We start from the raw sequence: 22,349 nt of genomic DNA, 5'->3' as shown, positions 1-22,349 counted from the left end.
ATGGGCTAAAGAAATTTAAAAAAATGTTTATTTGAATTCAACAGTCCAATATAATCATGAGTTGCAGTTCTAGACCAAAGGAATCACACTGTTGTAAAACAAACATGCTAGTCAAACACTAGTTACAGGTTCAGACTCGGCTTGTTCTACAGAGCAATAACTAATTGTAACCCTTTTTTACTTTGAGAAAATCATCAATAGTTAATCATTTAAAGGTGGCTGATGTCAGTGTTCCCTCACTGCTGCAAAGTTGGACTTCTCCAAGTGGAAATAATTGTTTCTGACCTTCACCTAAATTCTTACCTTTGTAGAAAAGCAGCTCATTACTTTCTGTGGAATGTGCAGCAGAGGTGTGTGTGTGTGTGTGTGTGTGTGTGTGTGTGTGTGCCTAGTGTCCAACTGAAAATAATTAGCTGGTCTGCTGGGCAGCAGAGTATGAGAGAGTCAGCGGTATGATTTTTGCATAAACTTTTAATATGTGCATTGTGCCAACCATTGTTGAAGTTTAGGCAGATTTCTGTATTTTGGAACAGTTTGGTGGGTGTGTGGGTGTAAGTGTGTGTGCCCAGAAAGCATTTTAACATGGCTAGTCGATTTCTAGCATCTAACAGTTAAACAGTGACTCACAGATTCCTCTCTCCCTCTCTCTCCTTGCCCTTCTCTTTCTCACCAACCCAACTTTTTCTCATCTTATTTCTCCCTGTTTCCCTTTTACTTTCTCTCCTTTCTACCACGTTTCTAATCTGCCTTACTGTCCCCTCTCTCCAGGTTGTGTCCTGACTGTTGCAGACTTTAGGACAGAAGTACTTTTTCCTCTGCATCTCCCCCCGTATTCTTCAATCCAGTAAGTTTCAGTGTTATAACCATGCTCCTGATCTTAACTGTATGTCGTTATTTTTTAATTGTCTTATTTGAATTGAACATCATGTGTTTTTTCATCCCCAAGGGCTCATAGAATCAAATTAAACTCATTTTATTGATTAAAATCCATAGTTTAGTTCCTGAGACCCCAAGGTATCCCTTTTATTGTTTTCTAGCTTTTATTGGTTGAGAGACATAGCAAAGGGTAATAGGGATTTAAATTCCCCTGCTATACATAACCAGGAAATGGACACACACACATACCGCACACACATGCACAACACTTACAATTAGAGAAGTCTAAATCAAAAGCAGTGCCAAATGTTCTTGACTAGAGCTGCTGATAAAAAAGTTTCCTGACACAAAGACACAGCCCCCGAGGGCCCCAGGGACTTCAAAGAGCCGTCTACTGTACCTCAGCAACACCTCAACACCAGGTGCCGCAGAGCAGAGGAAAGAGGGAGGGACGGTGGTGGAAAAATAGAAATGTGAGAGGAGATGAGGGAGAAAACAGAGAAGAGGCAGGAAGGAAAAATTGGGAGTGGAAAGGAAGGAGAAATAAAGTTAGAAGTGGAAGAGAAATGATGTAGAAAAGGTATAAAAAAAAAGAGAGGATATGGGAAGTAGGCAGGTGGAGATGAAGAGATGGGAAGGAATATAGAAAAAAGGCCTTTGATGAGGAAGAAATAAGCTGAAAAGCAAAAAAACAGATGAAAGCTGACCAACAGACAGGCAGAGACCTACAAAGACAGACAGACAGACAACGTGGCAGACAAGGAGTTGCAGCCAAAGACAGAGAGATGTGGGGGAGGGCAGTAACACACTGCTGCTAATACCCCTGCTGCTTTGTTGTGAAGAACCCCAGTTCCCCTTTTAATGGTGAACTATGCCTTTAATGGTAGCAGTAAAACACACTCACACGCACGCAGACACACATACTCCAGTTCCTCTCTGCCTAACAGGAAACGTCGTTCAGAGCACAACATGACAAGTCGCAGTTCAACTTTTACAGCTCGCGGCCTTAATGCACTCACTCGCGCCAAAGTTCAGCGTTTATAGTATCAAACGCTTTTGTCAACGACCTATATGGGACAGAAAAGCTTTGTCTAATTTGGGTGACTGTAAGCTTCTCTATTAATATGTTTAGAAGCTGTCAATCATGCAGACAGGCAGGATATGTGGGTTTGAAGATTGAGACATGAAGACATGGAGAGAAATATGTATTCTTGACATAAAGCCATTTGGTGCATGCTTTGATCGCAGCTGCCTTATAGTGACTGCAACTATTTTTGTATGGCGGCCACAATAAAACCTTTGAGTTACACAGGAAACATGAGCCCCCGAACCTGCCTGTGGTAGTGTCTTGCTCAGCCCGCTGTGGTATTCATCCATACGAGGAAGTGGAGCTAGGAGAGAGAAGTTCAGGACAGCTTCCATCCTCTTCTTCTAATTATACATTTCTGTTCATGCGTCATGTGGACAAATCATGTCAGGAACATTTTGTTGAAGAGGTAGGGTTTATTTTCTGTAGATGCACTAGAACAAGATCAGCGCTACAGTGCATTTGATATGAATCGAGAGCCAGGAGATGGTTAGCTTACCACAGGACAAAAGGCATGGGAAGAAGTTTGTCTGGCTCAAAAAAGTGAAAATCTGCACAGCAGCACCTAAAGCTCACTAATTATCACGTTGTATATTGTTTGTTTAACCCGTACAGACACTAAAGAGCAGAAACAAGTTGTTGTGTTTTTTTCTTGGCCAGTCACTGTCATCACTGTTATGATCCTATACTAAAAAGTCATAAAATGAGATGTAATGTGTTTAAACCACTACATTCTCACATACATTTCCCCTCTGTTAACACAAACCAAAGCCTGTCTGGGTGGAGGTTGTTTTATGTACAAGAGAGATACTGCGTCATTTTAGACGACCACCTCTCAATGCTGCTTTTATTGGATCATCAGCCATCCTCCATTGAAATGAATAAAAGGGCTGTGTTTTCACACAGTCTGTTTCACCTGAGCGACCTGTGTTCAGTATTCAGTTCTTTTCATATAATGCAAAGTTAGACTGCACAGTTTACAATCCAGAGTTTAATTCACACTGAGCTCTATTCAAAATGCAACTCGAGACAGCATCGTATACGGCAACAGACAGGGTTACATCCTCCTTTCAGTTTCAGTTTTTGACCCTGGAAGACTGTATGATGCTTCACAGGTAGCCTGCACCACCTCCAAGGACTCTCGAATGAACAGCGAGAGGCAGGCAGGCAAGGTGACCTAATGTAAAAACATGACCACCCTCCACCCTGCTGATGTGCCCTTGAGCAAGACGCTGAATCCCAGCTCCAGTAGCGGTGTTCTGGGTTGAGCCTGACCTCTGACCTCTCTGTGGAGGGCAGCAGACAAAAAGACATTTTCCCTATAGGGATTAATAAGGTATCACATTATCATTTGAATGCAGCTGTTTCTGTCTTTTCAGCTTGCAGACCTTTTCTGGAGAAATGTGTGGTGTGACCTTGTCACAGTAAGCCTCCTGTATCTGTATCTGCAGACCCAAATGTCAAACGATAAAGAAACAATCAGCTATGTTGTACACCCCCGACCTCTCTACGCATTTATCAGTATTCAAGCTCCTATTTAGTACAATGGCAAACCTCTTTCCTTTTGAGTTGAGTGCTTCTATTTCTTTTGTTGCATTGCTGCAGCATGTAGGATTGAAGCAAACCAAATCACATATAGATTCATTGTGTCTGTCTGTAGTCATTCTAGGGCATACAATGCATATCAGTAGTACTCAGAATAAATACTCAAACAACCGTTACAGCTCAACGGCTAAGTGTTTTTTACGTTCTTTATGTGGCTTAGATAAAGATTTTTATATGTTTCTGGGGCAAAGCTGCACAAAATGTCACACACAAATCTTTCACATCTCAGTGTGCAGTTGTTGCAGCGTTATTGCACAAGACCAAAGGCCAGTTAAAGTAAACTTATGAAACAGCAAACACTTACACTCTCTCTTTTTCTTTCCGTCTCCCTCTGTCCCTGTGGTCAACAATCCCTCTGCTGGCCTTTATCCCCAAATCCCCATGGACAGAGAGTCAGGAGAGAGAGAATGCTTAAATGCTTTGAATGATGGTGTGGAATGCTAAAAAGAAGTGTGTGTGTGTGTGTGTGTGTGTGTGTGTGTGTGTGTGTGTGTGGTAGAGGGGAACAAGGGGGGGGCCTCCTGCCTGGTCTAGTATCTGGTATGCGTGACTGAACAAGAGGAGGAGAAAGAGAGGAAAGAAGGAAAAAAAAATCCCCCACCAGAACCTGCCTTCCTAACTTCTAAAGACAGACAATGACCACTGACTGGCCTGGCAACCCTTGGTGTGTGTGTGTGTGTGTGTGTGTGTGTGTCACTTCACGCACAGGACATGTCCTGATGCAAAGCAAAAAGAGCAAAACATCCTCCAACCAACTTTAGATCCCATTACTCTGCAACATGCAGCTGCACAGACGCAGCTTTGCCACATGAAATAAAACACTGCAAAAATAACCAAATCTAATACCCACAACCTCCCATTAAAGCCATGAAATCCACCAAATATAACCCTAACCCTCTTGTGCTTTGAAACATTGAGACTTAAATGTGGGACTCAACAGCTCTCCCCAGTTGAGCTGAACACCTTTTTTTGTTGTTGTTGTCGAATGTGAAGATAGAAAACAGACGTTGCTTATTAAAAAAATCAGCAGGGTAGAACAGCTTCCTATAATAAACGCCTTGGTGGAAATTAATTACACAGGCACTGCAGCCAAATCAAGACGGCAAGCATCCATTTTGAATCTCCTCGTAAATAATAAAACAACACAACAGCTTTTTCTGTTTTTTTCAGCCCCTTTTTGAGAAGCAAGACTGGACTGATCAGGGACAATACTCCCTGATCACGCGTGGGTGGTTAATAGGAGTAATACACTAAAATAAAAGCTCTCATTGTATTAAATACCCCTCAGTATAGATAACATCAATGCAGGACATCACCATAAAGACACTGATTGTTTTGTGGAGGTGAACAGTGTCTATTTACCCTGTGGAAACATACATTTTTCACATTATTGTTAAAATAATACACAGCACGGTGACAACAATGAGGTGTTACACCTACACAAAAGTAGTCCACACGCTTGCTTCGTTCATTATATAAATATCTTTAATTGTTTTAACCGTAAGAATATAAAACAATTTAATTTGGGGATTCTGCATTTTTTTCTTCTTTACAAACACATAATATACAGTACATCTTTTAATTTTCAAACACACACAGCTTTGTCAGCAGGACGCACATCCGTATATTAATTTTTCTAGCAGGTCATTGCATTACATTAAAACGTGCGCACACAAGCTCCTGTGCGCACGCATGTGCATGTGTGTAAATGTGTGTGTGTGTGTGTGTGAAGGAAAGAGAGACAGAAAGAGAGACGCATTCCGCTTGCAACCCGAGACGGAGGAGAGAGAAAAGAAAAATAATCGATTGCTCCTTATTCTAAGCATGTCTCAAAATGGATTTCAGGGTATTTTTATTCAAGGAGAAGAAGAGGGAGAGATGGAGAAAAAAGAGGAGGGAAAAAAGCTATCTGTCTCTACCCTCCTCTCTCTCTCTCTTCCTCACTCTACATGAATATGAATGCAACCTGTGTTGGCATTAACGTGGGAAAATAAAACCATGGAGTAAACCCTGATTCGCTTCGATCAATAAAGGGTATAAGACATAGAAATCACTTCAATTTGAAGTATGACGCTCTGAACAACATCCACTGACATTTATTTCCACCAGCATCCCTTACAAAAAATACCAATTATTCCTTTAATACATTGTGTTTAATAATAGCTGTATCATACCTTTGTATGTGTTACCTGGTGTTACACAGTTATAATCCTCCTCTGTCTGTCTCTGTAGTGTTATTAGAGGATGACTTGGTATTTTTCCTAAGGGCAAGTTGCTAATCTTGTCTCTTTTACCTTGGTGAAAGCTTGAACACAACACGTCTCCTTAAGGGGTGATAAAGTTGCACCTTAACTAAAAATTAAACGGAAACAAACAATAAAAAAGCTCTTGCAAAGAAGCAGGGTTATGTTTTTTGCATAAAGCGTCATCCTCTTGCAGTCTGACTAGATTTTACAATTCGCTTTTCCTCTCTCTCTCTCTCTCTCTCTCTTTCAGTCTCTCTGGGAAATTGTTGCTGTTTATGGGGGAAATTAACAAAGGTAGTTAGATTGTGTCCTGGTCTCCTTTCTCCAGCTCTGCTCATAGAGGGAGGGGATGAAGGGATGGGGGAGGGGGCAGACACAGTCCCTTTAGGCACATTTTCTCCCAGTCTCTCATTCTCACTTTCCTTCTTTTTTAACAGTATACACCCTTTGAAAACAACCACATACGAGGTAGCCAAATGTTTTAGGCGTGATGGCTGTAGCGGAGATTAGTCTTAGCCAAAATGTCTTAAATCCAAACTCATGGTCAAAATAAAAGTCTCTTTCTCAAGTTTTAAGACCTCACTTTGATTCAAACGAAAAAGGAATCTACCAGTTTGTCTGGATGCAAGTTTCATTTCAAGAATTTTCTGGAAGTAAGTGTCCATATCCTCAATGGAGCAGATTATTCTAATAGTATGAGAAACATGACACTTGGTTTTTAAAAGCATGTGAAACAATGTCATTTGCACTGAAGTTATTCCAGTCCCATGTCAGAATTTATGAGATATTAAAACTCAATACGAGATTAAAATAATCGCTAACAGGGATTTTCATGAGCTCATAACAAATGTAAGTTTTAATTGCTTCCTACCAGGCAGACTATTAAGTCATATCAAACACTAATTTAAATCCTGCAACAGAAAGAATAAAATAAAACATTTGAACAGAAGATTCTGGTCACATGGGAGAAGCACACCTTATACAGGAGGGAAAATGATGGTCTTCTCTCTTTTTAAATAAAAAAAGAAATTTCCATCTGTCTCCCTCCTCCGGCTCCTCATTCCCCCCCTCTGTCCCCATCCAAAAAAAGAAAAAGAACACACAATACACTTCCAATCACCTCACTTTCTCACTTTCTGTCATCTGCCAGAGTCCCAGGTTCAACACTTTAAGGCAGGGGAGCTGTGTGATCCTCTCCAGTCCCCTCTTGGTGATCTTGGTACATCCATACAGGTCGATGCCCGCCAGTTGGGTCAGGTGGTCAGCTATGAGCTCCAGCCCTTTGTCCGTAATGCGCACACACTGTCCAATGTTCAGGGTCCTCAGCTCATGCATCTGCCTCACCATCCGGTTTATCCCATCGTCTGAGATGTGACACGAGCACAGAGACAGGGACTTGAGCTGGTACAGCCCCTGAGCGATATATGCCAGGGTCTGGTCCCCTATCTTGTCGCAGAAGGAAACATCAAGCCCGGACAGCCTCAGGGTGCCCATGGCAAGGTGCATGGTCCCTGTGTCACTGATGTTGTCACAGGAGCGTAGGTTGAGGCTCCACAGAGAGGCCATGTGGGAGAGATGGATCATCCCTGCATCTGAGATCCCCCCACAGAAGCTCAGGTTCAGTACCCGGAGCTTTGTCAGCCCCTTGGAAATGTGTTTGAGTGACAGGTCTGTAAGTTTCTGACAGTCTTGGAGAGTTAGGTACTCCAGGTTCAAGCAGCCCTCCGCTGCACTGCGGGTCATGCCCGCCAAATGTCCAATCCCCACATCTGAGACATGCCTGCAGGACCTCAGATTGAGGCTCTTGAGCCTGTGGAGGCCCCAAGCTATCAACAGAAGCCCAGTGTTGGTGATGTTGCTGCAGCCACCAAGCTCCAGCACCTCCAGGTTCTTCAGATACTGTGCTATCCTGCCTAGACTGGAATCTGTGATCTGTTTGCACAAACTCAGGTTCAAAACCCTCAGTGATGGGATCTCCTGCACGAAAGCATGACCAAGCCCGTTATCCGTGAGGTTGTAGCAGCCGGACAGGTTGAGGGACTCAATATTAGGCATTCCCTGGATGACATAGCTCAGGCTGCGGCGCAGGGACAGGATCTGGACCCTCCGGATGCCCCTGGCCTGGAGGCTGGGGAACAGGGAGGGATTGGCCCGGCGGAGGTGCAGTTTGGCTTCCACCCCCCTCCACACTGACTTGTGGTAGGATGCGTCCCTCCAAGCGATACACACTTGGGCAACCCTGCCTTTGTCCCTCACATCCAGATAGCTAAAAATCATGGCCAAAATTTCCGGGAAGAGGCACGAAATGTGCGTCTCCATTGTTTTTCAAAACCCAGGCATATAAGAATTAATACTCCACACCTCCAAGGCTGAAGAAGGAGAACACATTCAGACACCCCCTTGCTCTTGCAATCATGCAAACCAGTCCAGGTTTATCCAGGGAAGTAAGAAAAGAAATAGGAGTTGTTTGTTTCTCTCTGGCTTTTCTCACACTGAACTGTGCAAAATCGATCCAACTCTCTCCAGCCCCACGTGATCCGGTCTGGTTGCGCAGTAGGATTCAAATACTTTACAAAATAAAAAATAAAAAATTAAAATAAACAAACAAAAAAAAAAGCATTTATTCGTGCCACAACCCCTCTCTCCGCCAAATTAAAACAAAAAAAAAAAAAAAAAAAAAAAAAGAGGAGGAGAGGGGGGCGAAAGGAAGGAGGAGGTGAGGAGGAAAAAGCGTCAAACCTTCCTCCCCTCGCTCCCTCTCTCAGACGACGCTTCCTCGTATGGTTCCTACAAAAAGCCTTCCTCCCTCGGACGAGCGGGGATCCAAGCGGTCGTGCATTTCAGCACGAGAAAGTGAAAATAAAACCAGCAGTGTGCGCGCCGCCTGTTACAAACATGTCTGTGGCGTTAAGAGAGAAAAGATAGAGCCAGGTTGGCTTTGTATAGAGAGAGAGGGAGAGAGAGAGAGAGAGAGGGGCGTCCGCGGCTCAAAGCCTTTGTCTGCTCTTTTCAAACCGACTTGGCAGGGACCCCAGCACTCTGGCTGTGCGGGAGGGGTGCACGCAAGAATCGCGACTAACCCCATGAGCGCAAAGAAGGTGGAATAACCACGTTGTAGAAGGCTTTTTTTTATTGTGGCTCATCAGCGTGGAGGTTGTATGTAAATATTTAGCAAGCAACGCAGCGCGAGGTGAGTGGGTCATTTTTGGACTCATCCGCACCCCCCCCCCTGTCAGTGTCAGCGAGTTGGTATGTCCCGCCTCAGCTGGAACGGTGCGAACAGTTTCCCTTGGAAACCAACTTCTTACAATTCAGTTCACTTTGGGCTTTAACCCTTTGAGCGGACCACACAGGAAACACGGGAAACACGGGAAACACGGGGAAAACTACCGGAGAAGCCCCTTTTTCAGGGAACTTAGTTGGCATCGGCGTTTAATAGTTTCACAGCGATTTTGTTCTTGTTGTTGTTGTGGTGGAAATGCTAGTAGAGCGTCTCCAGATCGCTCCCAGAACAGACGTCAGGGTCCTCCTCTGTCCCCTCTACTCTTACTGTGCCTTTTTATTAAACTAGAAAACACGTGTGCATAAACAGCTCACAAATAAATAAAAAATGTCTGCTTTTTATCTTTTATTCTATTTCTTTATGCTTTATTGGATCACTATTTACTACACTGCAGCCAAAGGCTAAGGTCAGAGGTCACGGTTCATGTCTCCACACACACTTCAAACACCCATTTGTCCACTTCAGTCCTCAGTCCTGTTAAATAACTTGTCACATCTGTATTGTGTCTTCCTAAATATATGGTGTACTAATTGGTATATATACTTTTATGAAGTGGGTGGAGTGTCCTTAAATGACAGTGGCGATAAAATCATCTGTAAAGTGCTTTGGGAAAAAAAAAAAAAAACACTTTACAATGCTTAATTTCTCTCATGTGTCTCTCATAAAGACCCAAAATAATCACTTTGAAGCTGTTTTCTCACATCTGGCTTTGTTTTAGCGCTCAAAGACATTTTAGCTCTCAAATGATGGTACTGAAAGTATTATTTAGCTTATTTGGTGTATGAGAGAGTGAGAATAATCCAATATATCACTAATGGTGTAGCTTTTTTTTTTTTTACAATAACATATTTATAAATGTGGTAATTGCATTTAAACAGTAAATATCTATATGGTTGTATCTTTGTGTGTGTGCGAGAGAAGAAGAACTTATGAGAAACATGCAGACAGAGCGAGTGAGGGTGACATGGATGCACAAATGACAGCATCCCACCTCACTACTCCCTCTCATCCACTATATCTTTGTTCTCTTCATTAAAAAAAATAATAGGTTTGGATGCTGTTATTGGTGGCTGTAAAGTGTAGTAGTGTAAAAGGATAAATCCGCCTTCACTCAATGCAAATTTGTATTCTAATGTTTAGCCAAAGTTTTATTTTGACACTACAGCAGTCGAAGAGAGTCAATTCAAATTAACATCCTCCGACGTTACAGTGTTCTTGCAACAAAATTGCCTGTTTTTGTCACTATCACTCAAAAGACTGTAGAGACGCTTTATTTCTCATCATCTCCTCCATCTCGCTCTGTGTGCTTTTTTAAAATCCTCTCTTAACAGTCTCCTGCTTTTCAAATACACATCACCGGCATGATTGATGAGTTTGAAATATTGCCAAAGTCTGATACAGTGAATATGTACATATTTACAAGAAACATAAAACATCAAAAGAGAACAAATATTACAGATTCACAGCCACATGCATATTCAGATTCACAGAACACTAGGCAGTGTTCTTGTGTAATCAGGAGCAGTCCTATGGGTTCTCCATTCAGCCATGGTTATAAACATGTGTCTTACAATCAAAATATCCAAATCAAGCTGGAGGAGGCTCCCTAAATGTCTTCATAAACACTGCAGGGATTAATATAACACAGCTTAGATGTTAAATGAATATATTTACAGAAAATGTAGAAAAGTGTGTGGTCCAAGCACATGTATATTATAATGGTTTGGGTCTTTCTCTAGTTCTGCTCTAACCAAATCAGAACCACCACTCTGCCAAAAATAAAACATTACAATCAATTTACCATCTCTGGTGTCTAATCATGTGTTCATGGAAGGCGACTGTGGCTGTGTAGCTCCATCCAGCTCCTTCACCCCACATCTCAAATGAAGTTTTCACTATTTGAATTAGTACACACAGTATTACGACTATATTATACACTTTGGAGTGTATGTACTATCTATCTTTCATGTCTTTCACACCTCAGAGTGGAAAAATTATGTGAACCCTTTGAGGAGCCAGAGTTTCATAAAATCATAAAAGTTCGAAAGGTTCACTTTATTTTTCTTGCCACTGTATAACATGACTTTTTATTTTACGTCCTTATAAAAGCAACTCCCCTTTGTGTCCGACTGGGGGATCAGTATTTAACATTGATTTAGCTGAATCTAAAAATTGACCAAAATATCCTGGTGACTATTTTTAATGTCCTTTTAAAATAGTGGCTATTAAACTGCAGTCTAGTTAACTTATATCCTGTAGCTTCATCAAGGGCAAAAACAAACTGCACTGTCCCCTGTGGCTGCTAACACCTACGTCCTTGTACTCGGAGTGTCTCATGCATTTTCAAAATAGAGATGCTGACATGAATACCAAGTTTTATAATGATAGTGCAAACACCTTGAGTTATAAACGTGCCCGGAGAGTAACACCAGCTCACAGCTAAATGTGGATAAATTGTGGCCGCTGCTGGACAAACCTCCCTGGATTTACTAAGGGTGCAGACGAAAACTAGCTTGGTCATAAACCATAATGTGATTTGCCTCTATTAAACCACAGTCTAGTTGTCTTGACAAATTTATGTTTGTTGGGTTCAAAATGGAAAACAAAACCCTGCCAGCATGGTTTTAAAACGTGCCTTGTGTCTTGTGTAGGAGGTTATAAGCAAACTTTTTAATATCAGAAGTGCACGTGTGTGTTTGTCGTTACACAGATATAGTTTTATTATCTGTACAGCAAGGCGATCACAGACAAAATAAGGAAAAGATAGAATGACGCAATAAAAGGGAAATAAATAGAAAAGAAGAGGGAGAATGTAAAACAGAATGAGTTGGATGTATATGCCACAGGCTTTCTCTTCAACAGCAGTAGCTGAGTCTCTCTCTGCATGACCTGCCTCTGTGTATGTGTGTGTGTGTGTGTGTGTGTGTGTGTGTGCACAGCATGCATTTCATTCTGTTTTTCAGTCTGCCTGATGTCCCAGCTGTGTGTGTGTGTGTGTGTGTGTCTATCTGTGTGTGCATGCCCTGCTGTGGTGTGTCATACCTCTCTTAGAAAACCCGCTGGGCCCTAGCTAGCACTCACATGGAGAGAAGTAGAGGGATGGATGCATGCGGGATGGGAGGGGAGAAAGGGAAGAAATAAGGAGCGGGTCAGATGCAAATGGGGGAAGAGTATTTTTAGAGGATGTATCAGTGGAGATGAAGAGAGAGAAACAGAGGGGCAGCCACATGCTGTTCTCTGAATATTAAAACAGAGGTTGGAAAACTGGGCTAAAAGGGCAAAACGATAAGATGGAAATATTGAGCCAGGGGCGAGCACAAGAGTCCGATTTGGCATGAAGGTGGGTGTGTTTGTCTGTAATCTCCCCAATGTGTGTTGTGTGACCCATCATGTGCTGGTGTGTGTGTGTGTGTGTGTGTTTGTGTGACTTTATGTGCCCGTGTTTGATGATTCAGGGGAGGGATCTAACTGGATAATTGCTCGACTCGACAACATGCTTCATCTGCACCCGCAGCAATTGCTGGTTGCCAAGGTGACGTGGGTGTGTGTCAACACGTCACCCTGAAAGCCGACACCATCCTGAATGGATAACACCATGACTGTGTAGATTCTCCCGTTTTCACACCCAGGCACATCAAATAAGTAACACACCAGCATATGAAGGCAAAAGCAGAGAGTAACAATGCCCCGAGTGCCCTGACATACATGCACCGATACATCCCTGCACACGTACACATGGCTGCTCACTGTACACTGTAAGTAATGAATATTTTATGTTCCTTCAGGTGTTTCCTTGCTTCACTGGGGCTCCACCTGTACAATACTGAAACACATTGTGCGTGTCTGTCTCCTTTCATCCTTTCTCACAAGAATAAAACAGGCTGTCGGTGTCACAATTTAAAATGTTGATCAGGCTGTTTAAATGGGATTTTCTCATGAATGCAGTGTAAATCTATATAGCAGGGAGAGGAGACTGGACGGAGCAGAGTGGATTGATTTCAAGTTTCATTCGAAAGTTAGTGAGCTTGTCTGACGACTGTGTAATGTTGCTTTGTCACTAAGTGGCATGACTGGGCACTTCTCTGATTGCCTCTCTTCCATCCTGTTTTCTGTCTAATTCATCTTCATATTCTTAATTGTAACCAACCAGAGAAGGGGGTGGGAATGACAATACTGATGTATGATGACGCGACCAATGCACAGTGTTGTAGGTATGAGTTGATATAAATCCCTCTACCTCCTCCTCTGTTTCTCTCTCTTCTGTCTTTCGTCCTTTTTGTTCACGTTTCCCTCTCTGACAGTTCATCTGTGCTCCAATCTGAGCACAATGCCTCACAAGCTGTATGTACATATGTGTGTGAGTGTGTGTGTTTTATGCACTGCTGCCTTGCTCCAGTTTTGTACCACACAGGCTGCCTAGGTGTGTGTGTGTGTGTGTGTGTGTGTCCTCAACAAGGCTTTTCTTTTCTGCCAGCTCTGCAGTCTGACATAGGAGATTTTCAGCCGTGTTCTCTCCCTCCCTCAGTAGTCAGCATTTTGGCATTTCCTCAATGCACTCTGTCATCTTTTGGCATGAATAGGTTGCATATTGTTGAGTGTGTGTTTATGTGGCTGGTTTTTACTCTAACTCTTTGTTTGTCTGTGTTTGTGCAGGGAACCATGAAGGTGGAGAACAGCTAGTTTTCAATGTTAGATATTGTGCTAGGGAAGTTTTTTGTTGTGGACATACAGTACATGTGCCACTACAACACATTTAGGTAAGTCTCCTTAAAGTCCACATATGCAGGATTTGGTACTTTTACTATTTGGCTCCCCCTACAGTTACTGAATGTAATTCACTTTCCACTATAGTCAAACATATCAGCAGCAAGAACACCAGCATGGCATCTGTCGTGCATCCTTTTATCTCTTCTGGCTCTCACAACAAGTAGAAGCCAGTCCGACATTTATTCTTGTTCCATGTCTTTGCTAGCTCTGCCATGCCAAGCCACACTAAGAAAAGCATGTATATTTAGATGAATGAGTGTGACATGGTGCAGTAAAGCATTATGCAGTTCTTGCGAGAGGTTTTCATCTAAGTCAAGAGTATTAACAAATATAATAAGACAAACACTCAATTCAGATTTTTCATGTCTTTATTGAGAACTCATAAAGGCAGATGTCCTAATGATGCTTTCATGTCTCTGTCTGTCACTCAGGGTTGTTTCTTTGCCTCATTGATGAGTGCGTGTTATGCTCTTGGGGTCATTTTGACTGGCCGCCCACTTCTTGGTACACAGTCCCAAAGTGTCTCCATTTGTAGATTGTTTTCCGAACTGTAGACTGGTGAATTCTAGTCTTTGAAATCACTTTGTAACCCTTTCCAGATTTATGTAAATCATGAATTCTTGATCCTCTGAAGGCTCCTTTTGGCAAGGCACGGCTCACATAAGCACATTCTTCTTGTGTGGAGCAAACTTTCTTGCCACTGTAAGTACAGGAATACTGTACAGTGTATTTCAAAATAAGTTAATAAAAAAAATCAAACTAATTTATGTTAGATAACTTCCCTCCACATCCACATGAGAACATGCTAATTGACCACACCACTGGAAATTAAATTAGAATTATTTAATTCGGTCGAGACAAACGTGTGCTGTAAGGCTAAACACTGTTCAAACCACAGAATTTTATGTACAATTCCCGATGAATCCAAAAATACTAAATGTGTCATTGTAAGATTAATGTGTAAAAATATAACTAAAATGTCTTGTTGGAGTCATAAAAAGTATTATTGGGTATTAATGATTCACAGACATCGTAAGAGAAGTAACGACAAAGTGTGTCCATAAACTGGAGCGAGTGAGTAAAGCATCAAGACACAGATGTCTGTGTCTGAATGTGCTGCCAATAAATTTTACTCATCAGCTGCACTCCCGCATCAGGCAAATTAGAAAGATAGGTCCATTTTAGGTTTGTTAAATGTGTCCTCTTTTAAGTACTTAGGTTTTCTCCTGCCACTCAGGGCTATGAAAGTGCAAGCAGCAGCTTTGAGGCAAACATACGGTCCACAGAAAGGTTTGTGTGCACCAATGTGTGTGTGTGTGTGTGTTTTGTGACATGACACACTATAAGGCTTCCTGGGGATTTATAGGCAGGATGAATCAATTAAAAAAATGAGCAGTAAATCAGGCCAGACCAGCCGAGACTTGCACCACTTTATCCCATGATGAACATGTGAATGTTGCTCTGATCCATATCATAGGTGTGTATGTGCGCGTGTGTGTGTGACTAAGTCTGAACATGCAAATTTCTTTTCGATTGTATGTTTTTGATAATTGCTTAAGTGCTTCCCTGTCATAAAAAAATGTAGTTTTATATACCCAGAGGGTCAAGAACATTACCAGTAAGTCATTTACTTACTGGAAACATGTGTAGGGGTGAGTGAAGCAGAGATAATAAATATGTGTGTGTGTATTGGTATGCATGTGTCAGACTGTTTTTGTTTCTCTGTGAGCATGTCTCTGTGTATGCGTGTGTGTTACATTTCTCCAGGGACAGGATCAGGAGACCAGTGTAGTTTGAGCAGCAGAGCTCCAGCGCACCGGGGGGGAATCATGGATCTGGCCATGCCTCAATGGCTTCTCCCTGGGCTTCCTGGTCAGGGATTCAGCCTCTCCCTGGGTTCCAGTCCTGTGACAAATGAGGCCAGTCACAGCTTTCTCAGTTGTGCCATTTCCACTAAGGAGCCAAACAGGGCTAGTCTGGGCACATTTATTAGTTCAGACTCGCACTGTATTCTTCAGTCAAATGAGATTTATTCAGCTGAGATCCATACTAATAAAATGCCACGTGGAATTTAAAATGTAATGTTTAATACGTAATAAGATTGAAGTATTTCATATACTGTGTTTGACCTGCTGCAGTTAGGTACAAACTTAATGTGATATGATCAAGTTGGGCACTACAACCACCAGATTACACTTCGTTATCTTCTTCAGCACATGGAGTTGTTGTGCAACTGCAGATGTTCAAACTTCCATTTCCTGAGCCCTTAAGGATTTCTTGTCCGTGCTAGCTTAAAAATTGTGAATGACTTTTTCTTCTTGAGCCTGGAAGCAGCAGTTGACAAAACAATCTCCCACAAACCCATTTAATAAATGTTTAATGTTTTCTGGGTAACGACCCTCTCTGGTAAGGCCCCAGCTTTCGGCTGGATCCTGATGGATGCTAGTCTGGCTGCCATATCAGTGATAGCCAGTGATGAATTTAATGAAATCATGAAATTATGATTTCAAAACGGGAAAATTACGCTCTTGAATGAATATTAAATAAGCTCCAGAGACCCACAAAATGGCTGATGAACCTGACTTTCTGACTGACAGGGAGAAACAAAAGCCTGACAGAAATTGAGAGAGGAAGGAGGAACCAGCTTGGTAGAGGAGCACCAGAACAAAAGCAGAGAGAAGTAGAGAAACAGATGGTGGTACAGAGCAGAGAGAAGTGTGAAGAGGATGACGGAGAAAGAGATGCAGAAAGACAGGAGGAGGAGAAGTATTGAGAAGATATATTTAGAGAGAGAGAGAGTTTTAGCCTCCCAGCTAGAGGCATGACTCATCTTCTGCCAGCTGACAGAAGGATGGATGGAGGGAAGGAGAGAGGAGATGGACAGAGTTGGGGAACAAGAGGCGGAGAGGGTGAAGGAGGAGAGGTGAGAGCAAGCGTGACCGATGAAAGGAGACACAAAAGGAGAAAGTGGGACAAGAGAACGTGTGAGGGAGGAAGGGAGGAGTGAAAACCAGGGTAAAAGAGGATGCCACTGTACATGGAGCCACACATAGAAACTGGAAACACAAAGAGACACATAAAAAAGCCAGTGCACACTCCAAAGCCGTTGTTAGCTGCTTCCAAATCCCACTGCATTGTCCCCAGGTGTGTGTGCATGTAGAGGGTGTTAGCAGGAAATGTCCCCGCAGCCAGTTGCATTAGTTAGTCGCTGAACATGCGCATGTACGTATGTGTGTTTTTGGACGGGGAACAGAGATATAGAAAGGAGACAGAGTTACTGAGGCACACTGTACGTGGAGCCGGTTGTTTCACTGTCCCATGGGTTTCCTGTGTTATCATTTGTAGGTTTGGTTCCAACAAATGTGTCCGTGTGTCTGTGCAAAGTTGGTACATAGTCCCACGTCTGGTCTACCTTGTTTCTTTTTACACCTTCAAATAAAAAACAGCAGGACCCTGAAGGAGTGGGTGCGATAGCAAAGAGAGGGCTGAAATAAAAAAGTAAAAAGTATCCTAACTAAGTCCTCCATGTGTCTAGTGTGCCACATCCATCCTCTCATTTCTATTCTGCTGTGACGCCTTCATCTGATCAAACTGATCAAAAACTGATCAATTTTTGAGTCACAGTCATTTCTTAAAAGTGATATTTAGCACTTTGGCACGAGCTGCTTTTACAGAATCAGCTCAGACCTCATCAGCCGACCGCAGCTGGTTTCCCTGCAGGAGACAGCTGGCTTGTTCTCTCGCTCCAGCCCAGCACTGAAGGCAATAAAAAGTGAGGCTGCTGTTAAGCCGGAGACGAGCTGCCGACTTTCTCAGGCATTGCTCCCTGTTGCATGGCTATTGCTCATATCCTCTAGGGACAAGTCCTCTCTCTAGCTCGCTCGCTCTCTGTCTCCATTACTTGGACACTCCCTCTCTCTTTCACTCTTTCTGTTTGCCTTCCTCTTTTTTTCTTTATCTCACTTGGTCCAAATTTCATCTCCATGCCCTCAGCCCTCCCTGCTCATATTTTACCCCCTTTTCCGTGGCCTGCAGTATTTGCTGTAGCTGAACTACTCCTCCTTGTGTCTCAACAGGCACATCACCAGTCAGTAGGTAGGCCTGCTCGGCCACCACTGTGTGAAATAATCCAGTGATGCTGCTTCAGTTGAGTTCAAATTTCTTTGTGTTTCTCTTTAATTCCCAAATTATGAAAAAGTAAAGATCTTAAAAAGAGAAATGTGATTATTTCAAGTTGATTCCCAGATATCTTAAACTAAACACAAGTCCTACAGCCTGTAACCAAGAGTTTTAAAGTCTAAGAATACACAATAACCTCGCTTGAACCATGATGCCAAAGTAGTTCATTTCAGCAAAACCTATTAAGCAGTAGCGCATCAGTAGAGGGCGCTATAACTCTAGAAACAGACTGAACAATTACCAACACAACAGCTGCTGGTTGGTCTGTAATTATCCTAAGACATTACTGTGTCCTGTCCCTCCATTATGATGAATTATTGACTGCTACAATACCGACTAATGATGAGGGAGCTCAATCATGCCTGGAAGGTCTTAAAGTTTCTAGATCATACAGGACTGGTAGAGGTTTCCATTTAATATTTGCGCCCTCATCTGTTGCCTGTGTCTTCCCAGATGGGGGCACTGTTTCCTCCACTGAGCTCTGGGTCCCAGCTGTGAAACAAGGTGCACCACCTCATCTGCATGGAGATGGCGAAAGCAGAAAGGAAATAGTTGCATTCCTTCTCGTGGTTACTTGCTGATGGGACGGTCGGGCCAGTTTTGCGGCTCTTCCATATTGTAATGACGTTTCTGTTTCCCAAAATGTGTCTCATTGTTTTACTGTTTATTCACTCGCTCAACCTGACTTTGACCCAAGTACCCACCCACTCTGACAAAACACGGCGGAATATCAATCAGATGTTGATTGAAATCAGCCAGTTAGATCACTTCAGAGAGCTGTGCGTGCGTGTGTGTGCGTGTGCGTGCGTGCGTGTGCGTGTGCGTGGTGGGGAAGTTTAGGGCCCCCGGGAGATGAAAGGTGTGTGGCCCCTGCTCAGTCTATTGTTATGCAGACATGAGTGACATCCGAGTCTCTGCCGCAGTTCTCCACCACGGGAGACACCAACAGACACGACGTTTAGAAGAATAAAGGGGCTTCATAACACAAAGTACCATGTTATGGACAAGAACATGTAAGGAAGGCGAAACTTGGGGAAAACAAACTTATTTAAACTGACTTCTGCCCCCTCTTTGCATCTTAAACATATAAAACGCACTCACCTGCTTAGATTTCATGTAATTCTGTGCGCAAAATGTGGATAGAAGAAAACCGCACTAAACACCTGAACCAGATTAAAACTTTAAGATTAAGATTAAGACTACCATCTACATATAGGCCTGTAGTTTATCTGTGCTTTTCATAGTAAAGATAAGACAATTATTCTCCCACTTAACATCTATTATAGGTTATATACTTGATAATCATTCCTATTATTTATATAGTTACCTTACAGGTCACTAACGCTTTATAATAAAGGATCAAACTGAAAATCTTTTGTGATGAATGTTTTCTAATTTCGGAGACCAGTTCCTCTAGATATTTAGGGGCCCCGACCTAATCTTCCCCTGGTCCACCTTTAGTTGTGGACGCATTCTTTAGAGAAGCACTGAGTCAGATCAAAGAGCCAGTTCCTCTGCAGGTTCACTACCCACGGACCCAGCTGCAGTTTTGTCGTTGACCTGGTTATGAATTGAGGAGAGCTTGAATTAACACGTTTTTTCTTTACTTCAGGACTTTTCAGGACTCCTGCCAGTGTGTGTGTGTATGTGTGTGTCCGTGCGTAAATGTGTGGGCTGTGTGTGTCGAGAGGAGGCGGAGGCCTTTTATTTTCGCAGACCAAAGACGAGAGGATTAAGCAATTTTTTGAAGCTCTCACCTTGTATTCAAAGAAATTATTCACTTCAACTGATAAAAGGAATTTGACGCATGTAAACTTCTTTGAGGTTGGAAAACTATTCAACCTCCGTCGCTCATGTTGTCTTTCTTGTACAGTTCATGGCCTCAGACTCATTCTTCTACTAGGTTTTATTTTATTTTCTACATTTAAACATATTTAAATTCTAGTAAATGGACAGTTCACTGATCACTGACCAAAACGGATGACGGATGACGGACCAAAATAGTGGCCGGCACTGTTTATGTTCCGTGATTCACCAGATACCACGAAACACTTCTAAACACAAGGTCACTAACATCACAGGTGCGTGCGTGCAGTCTTGGTTCCAGCGCCAGTGACTGCGTCCTGTGCCCATTTGTTGAAATGCTCGGCGCGCACAGAGACACGCGTGCGCAATGTGTGGTCGTACAACGGGGAGGGAGGGATGGAGAGAGTAGGGGGTGTCCCGAAGTGAAGTGGGGGTGAGAAGAGGAGGAGTGTATACTAGGGAGTCAGGGAGAGAGATGTGGAGTGGCCGTGAGGGGACAGGAAGGAGAGGAACAGTCGCACTTTTTGCATCGTAGCTTTGACTTTATAGAGACGGTGCCAATAGAAGTTACATCCGTCTTTGCGCAATGCTCAGCTGATATGAAACTTTAGGCATGTTTTGGATTTGAAGTTTATCCAGTAGCCTCCAGCAGCTTCTCACCTTCTACAAACATGCTGATGTGACTTCAGATCAACTGTCCGCTCTCATTCACAGTTAATCTACCTGGGAACTACAGACTGTCCGTCTTTCATTGACTATTTCAACACTGTCAATGGCAGTTTACCTTCATAGTTTGAACCATTAGAGACCACGGAAAGGGAGGATAGAAGGACAAGTTAAGAGACAAGTGGACTAAAACACAACTGGAGAGAAACACAAGACGCGTGAATCTGACTCGCCATCGCCAGTTGGGTGGGACGACTCCTCATTTTCTACCCATGTCTCCACAGCCGAGCACTCTCCCAAACACCGGCTGTGAGGCGGTGACGCTGCGGACCATGGACAACAGGCCTGTCCGGAGAAGGCGAACTGGTGTCGTCCGACATCTGCTGCTGGCAGCCGCCTTCCTCGCCTGCAGCTCCCAAATGCTGGTGGTGGACGCCAACTCATGGTGGTGAGTAATCAACGGCAGTGCAATCATTTTAAAGATGTGTTCAAGGCGAAGAAACATCGCTAAGAACACCTGACAAAATGATTTTAAACACTATTCTTGCTGTTGATGGTAAAAGAATAGCAAATGAAATCTATCTAGTTAATGTTTCATACTATATCAAAGTCTTTATTATGAATTTGCATCTAAAGATTTATAACAACCTTATATGTGCGTATTTACGCACGATGTAGGTTCTAATTATATAACATATTTATATATTTTTGCCACTAAGAATGTTGCTGACGTGACAAAATGTGAGCTATATACTTCACTTAATTTTGCCTCTTGCTGCTGTGTGTGTGTGTGTATGTGTGTGTGTGTGTTTGGGGGGTAGGTTTGCGTCGTGCCGTGATGTTCCAGTCCTGTGATAGAGCCTAACAGAGAATGGAACAAATGTGAAGGCTCTGTCACAATATTTACCCTGGCTAAGTCCCAAATGGTACTGCAAGGCAGCCTGCTGCTGTGCCTATAGGGCCTTCAATTAGCCACACTTGTTCTTGACTTACAACATGCAACTATATGCTATTTAGTTCACTTTGTGATATTTTAGTGGAGAGAGTGCGTGGGTCAGTGGAGTTCCTTCCAGTTTAATCAGAACAGAATATACAGTGACTTTGAAAGGTATTAAACTATATGAGATAGTTCAGAGTTGAACCCAACCATCCAAAACCAGCCCAAAGATAACATCCCTGCTGCCCAAATGGTGCCATCATAAAGGCTTCGCTGGCAGATGAAGCGGTGTGGAGGGTTTGGAGACTGATATGAATAAAATGTTTGATAATAGCACGTGTTTGGTGAAAAAGACCAAAAAAAACGTGAGCAAAGCAGCTGCAGAGATGTTCACAAACTGAGTCTCTTTATACAAATTCAGCCTGTTGAAGTAATAAAAGCTGCGTCTGAACTTTGTCCTGTGCGGCACCGGCCTCCTCTCTTGACATGGAGCCGTACATCACGGAAGCTGTGTCTCTGCCACTTCTCTTTGAGCTTGATAGATTCAATTTATTAGTTTGAATTGAGAATATATATGACTTCTGTCTCTCAGGTCACTAGCGCTGACCCCAATCCAGATGCCAGAGATGTACATCATCGGAGCTCAGCCCCTCTGCAGTCAGCTGTCTGGACTCTCTCAGGTAAGCAGCCATCTGTGGGAGACACAGGCTCTATTAGAAATCTTTCATCGTTCTACTTCTCAGATAGGTTCATATTTGACTAAAGGACCTGATCTTCCTACCAGCTCCTTTTCTGTAGCTTGAGCACTGACTGCGAGGAACTGGTCAAATAAGGGGAGGATTTCCCCACAGGGACCACTAAAAAATCAAACCATTACCTGACTAATCTCTACTAATC

General features: G+C 42.9%; 2 protein-coding genes across 6 annotated transcripts in view; one reads left to right on the top strand and one right to left on the bottom strand.

Moving 5' to 3' along the window:
- The window catches only part of wnt5b (wingless-type MMTV integration site family, member 5b), a 62,663-nt gene that overhangs the window by 30,160 nt on the left and 10,154 nt on the right, over positions 1 to 22,349 (top strand). For 2 of the 5 annotated variants that reach the window (XM_026362751.1, XM_026362752.1), the window contains exons 2-4: positions 769 to 844; positions 20,800 to 20,963; positions 22,045 to 22,132. In XM_026362751.1, the coding sequence (XP_026218536.1) occupies positions 20,848 to 20,963; positions 22,045 to 22,132 (204 nt within the window). In that variant the 5' untranslated portion in view covers positions 769 to 844; positions 20,800 to 20,847. Of the gene's footprint in view, positions 1 to 768; positions 845 to 7,084; positions 7,097 to 16,221; positions 16,229 to 20,787; positions 20,964 to 22,044; positions 22,133 to 22,349 lie in introns of those variants that run through there. The other 3 variants (XM_026362754.1, XM_026362753.1, XM_026362750.1) reach the window with 3 other exon arrangements.
- Positions 5,040 to 8,809, bottom strand: fbxl14b (F-box and leucine-rich repeat protein 14b). Its single transcript, XM_026362749.1, has one exon. The coding sequence runs from the start codon at positions 8,131 to 8,133 to the stop codon at positions 6,931 to 6,933; it is 1,203 nt and encodes a 400-aa protein (XP_026218534.1). The 5' UTR covers positions 8,134 to 8,809; the 3' UTR covers positions 5,040 to 6,930.

This window comes from Anabas testudineus, chromosome 23 (assembly GCF_900324465.2).
Source record: "Anabas testudineus chromosome 23, fAnaTes1.2, whole genome shotgun sequence".
Classification (NCBI taxonomy): domain Eukaryota; kingdom Metazoa; phylum Chordata; class Actinopteri; order Anabantiformes; family Anabantidae; genus Anabas; species Anabas testudineus.
This window is presented reverse-complemented; position numbering and strand designations above follow the sequence as displayed.

Coding starts and splice junctions, on each gene's coding strand:
- fbxl14b (XM_026362749.1), bottom strand. CDS start 8,133: ATGGAGACGCACATTTCGTGCCTCTTCCCGGAAATTTTGGCCATGATT.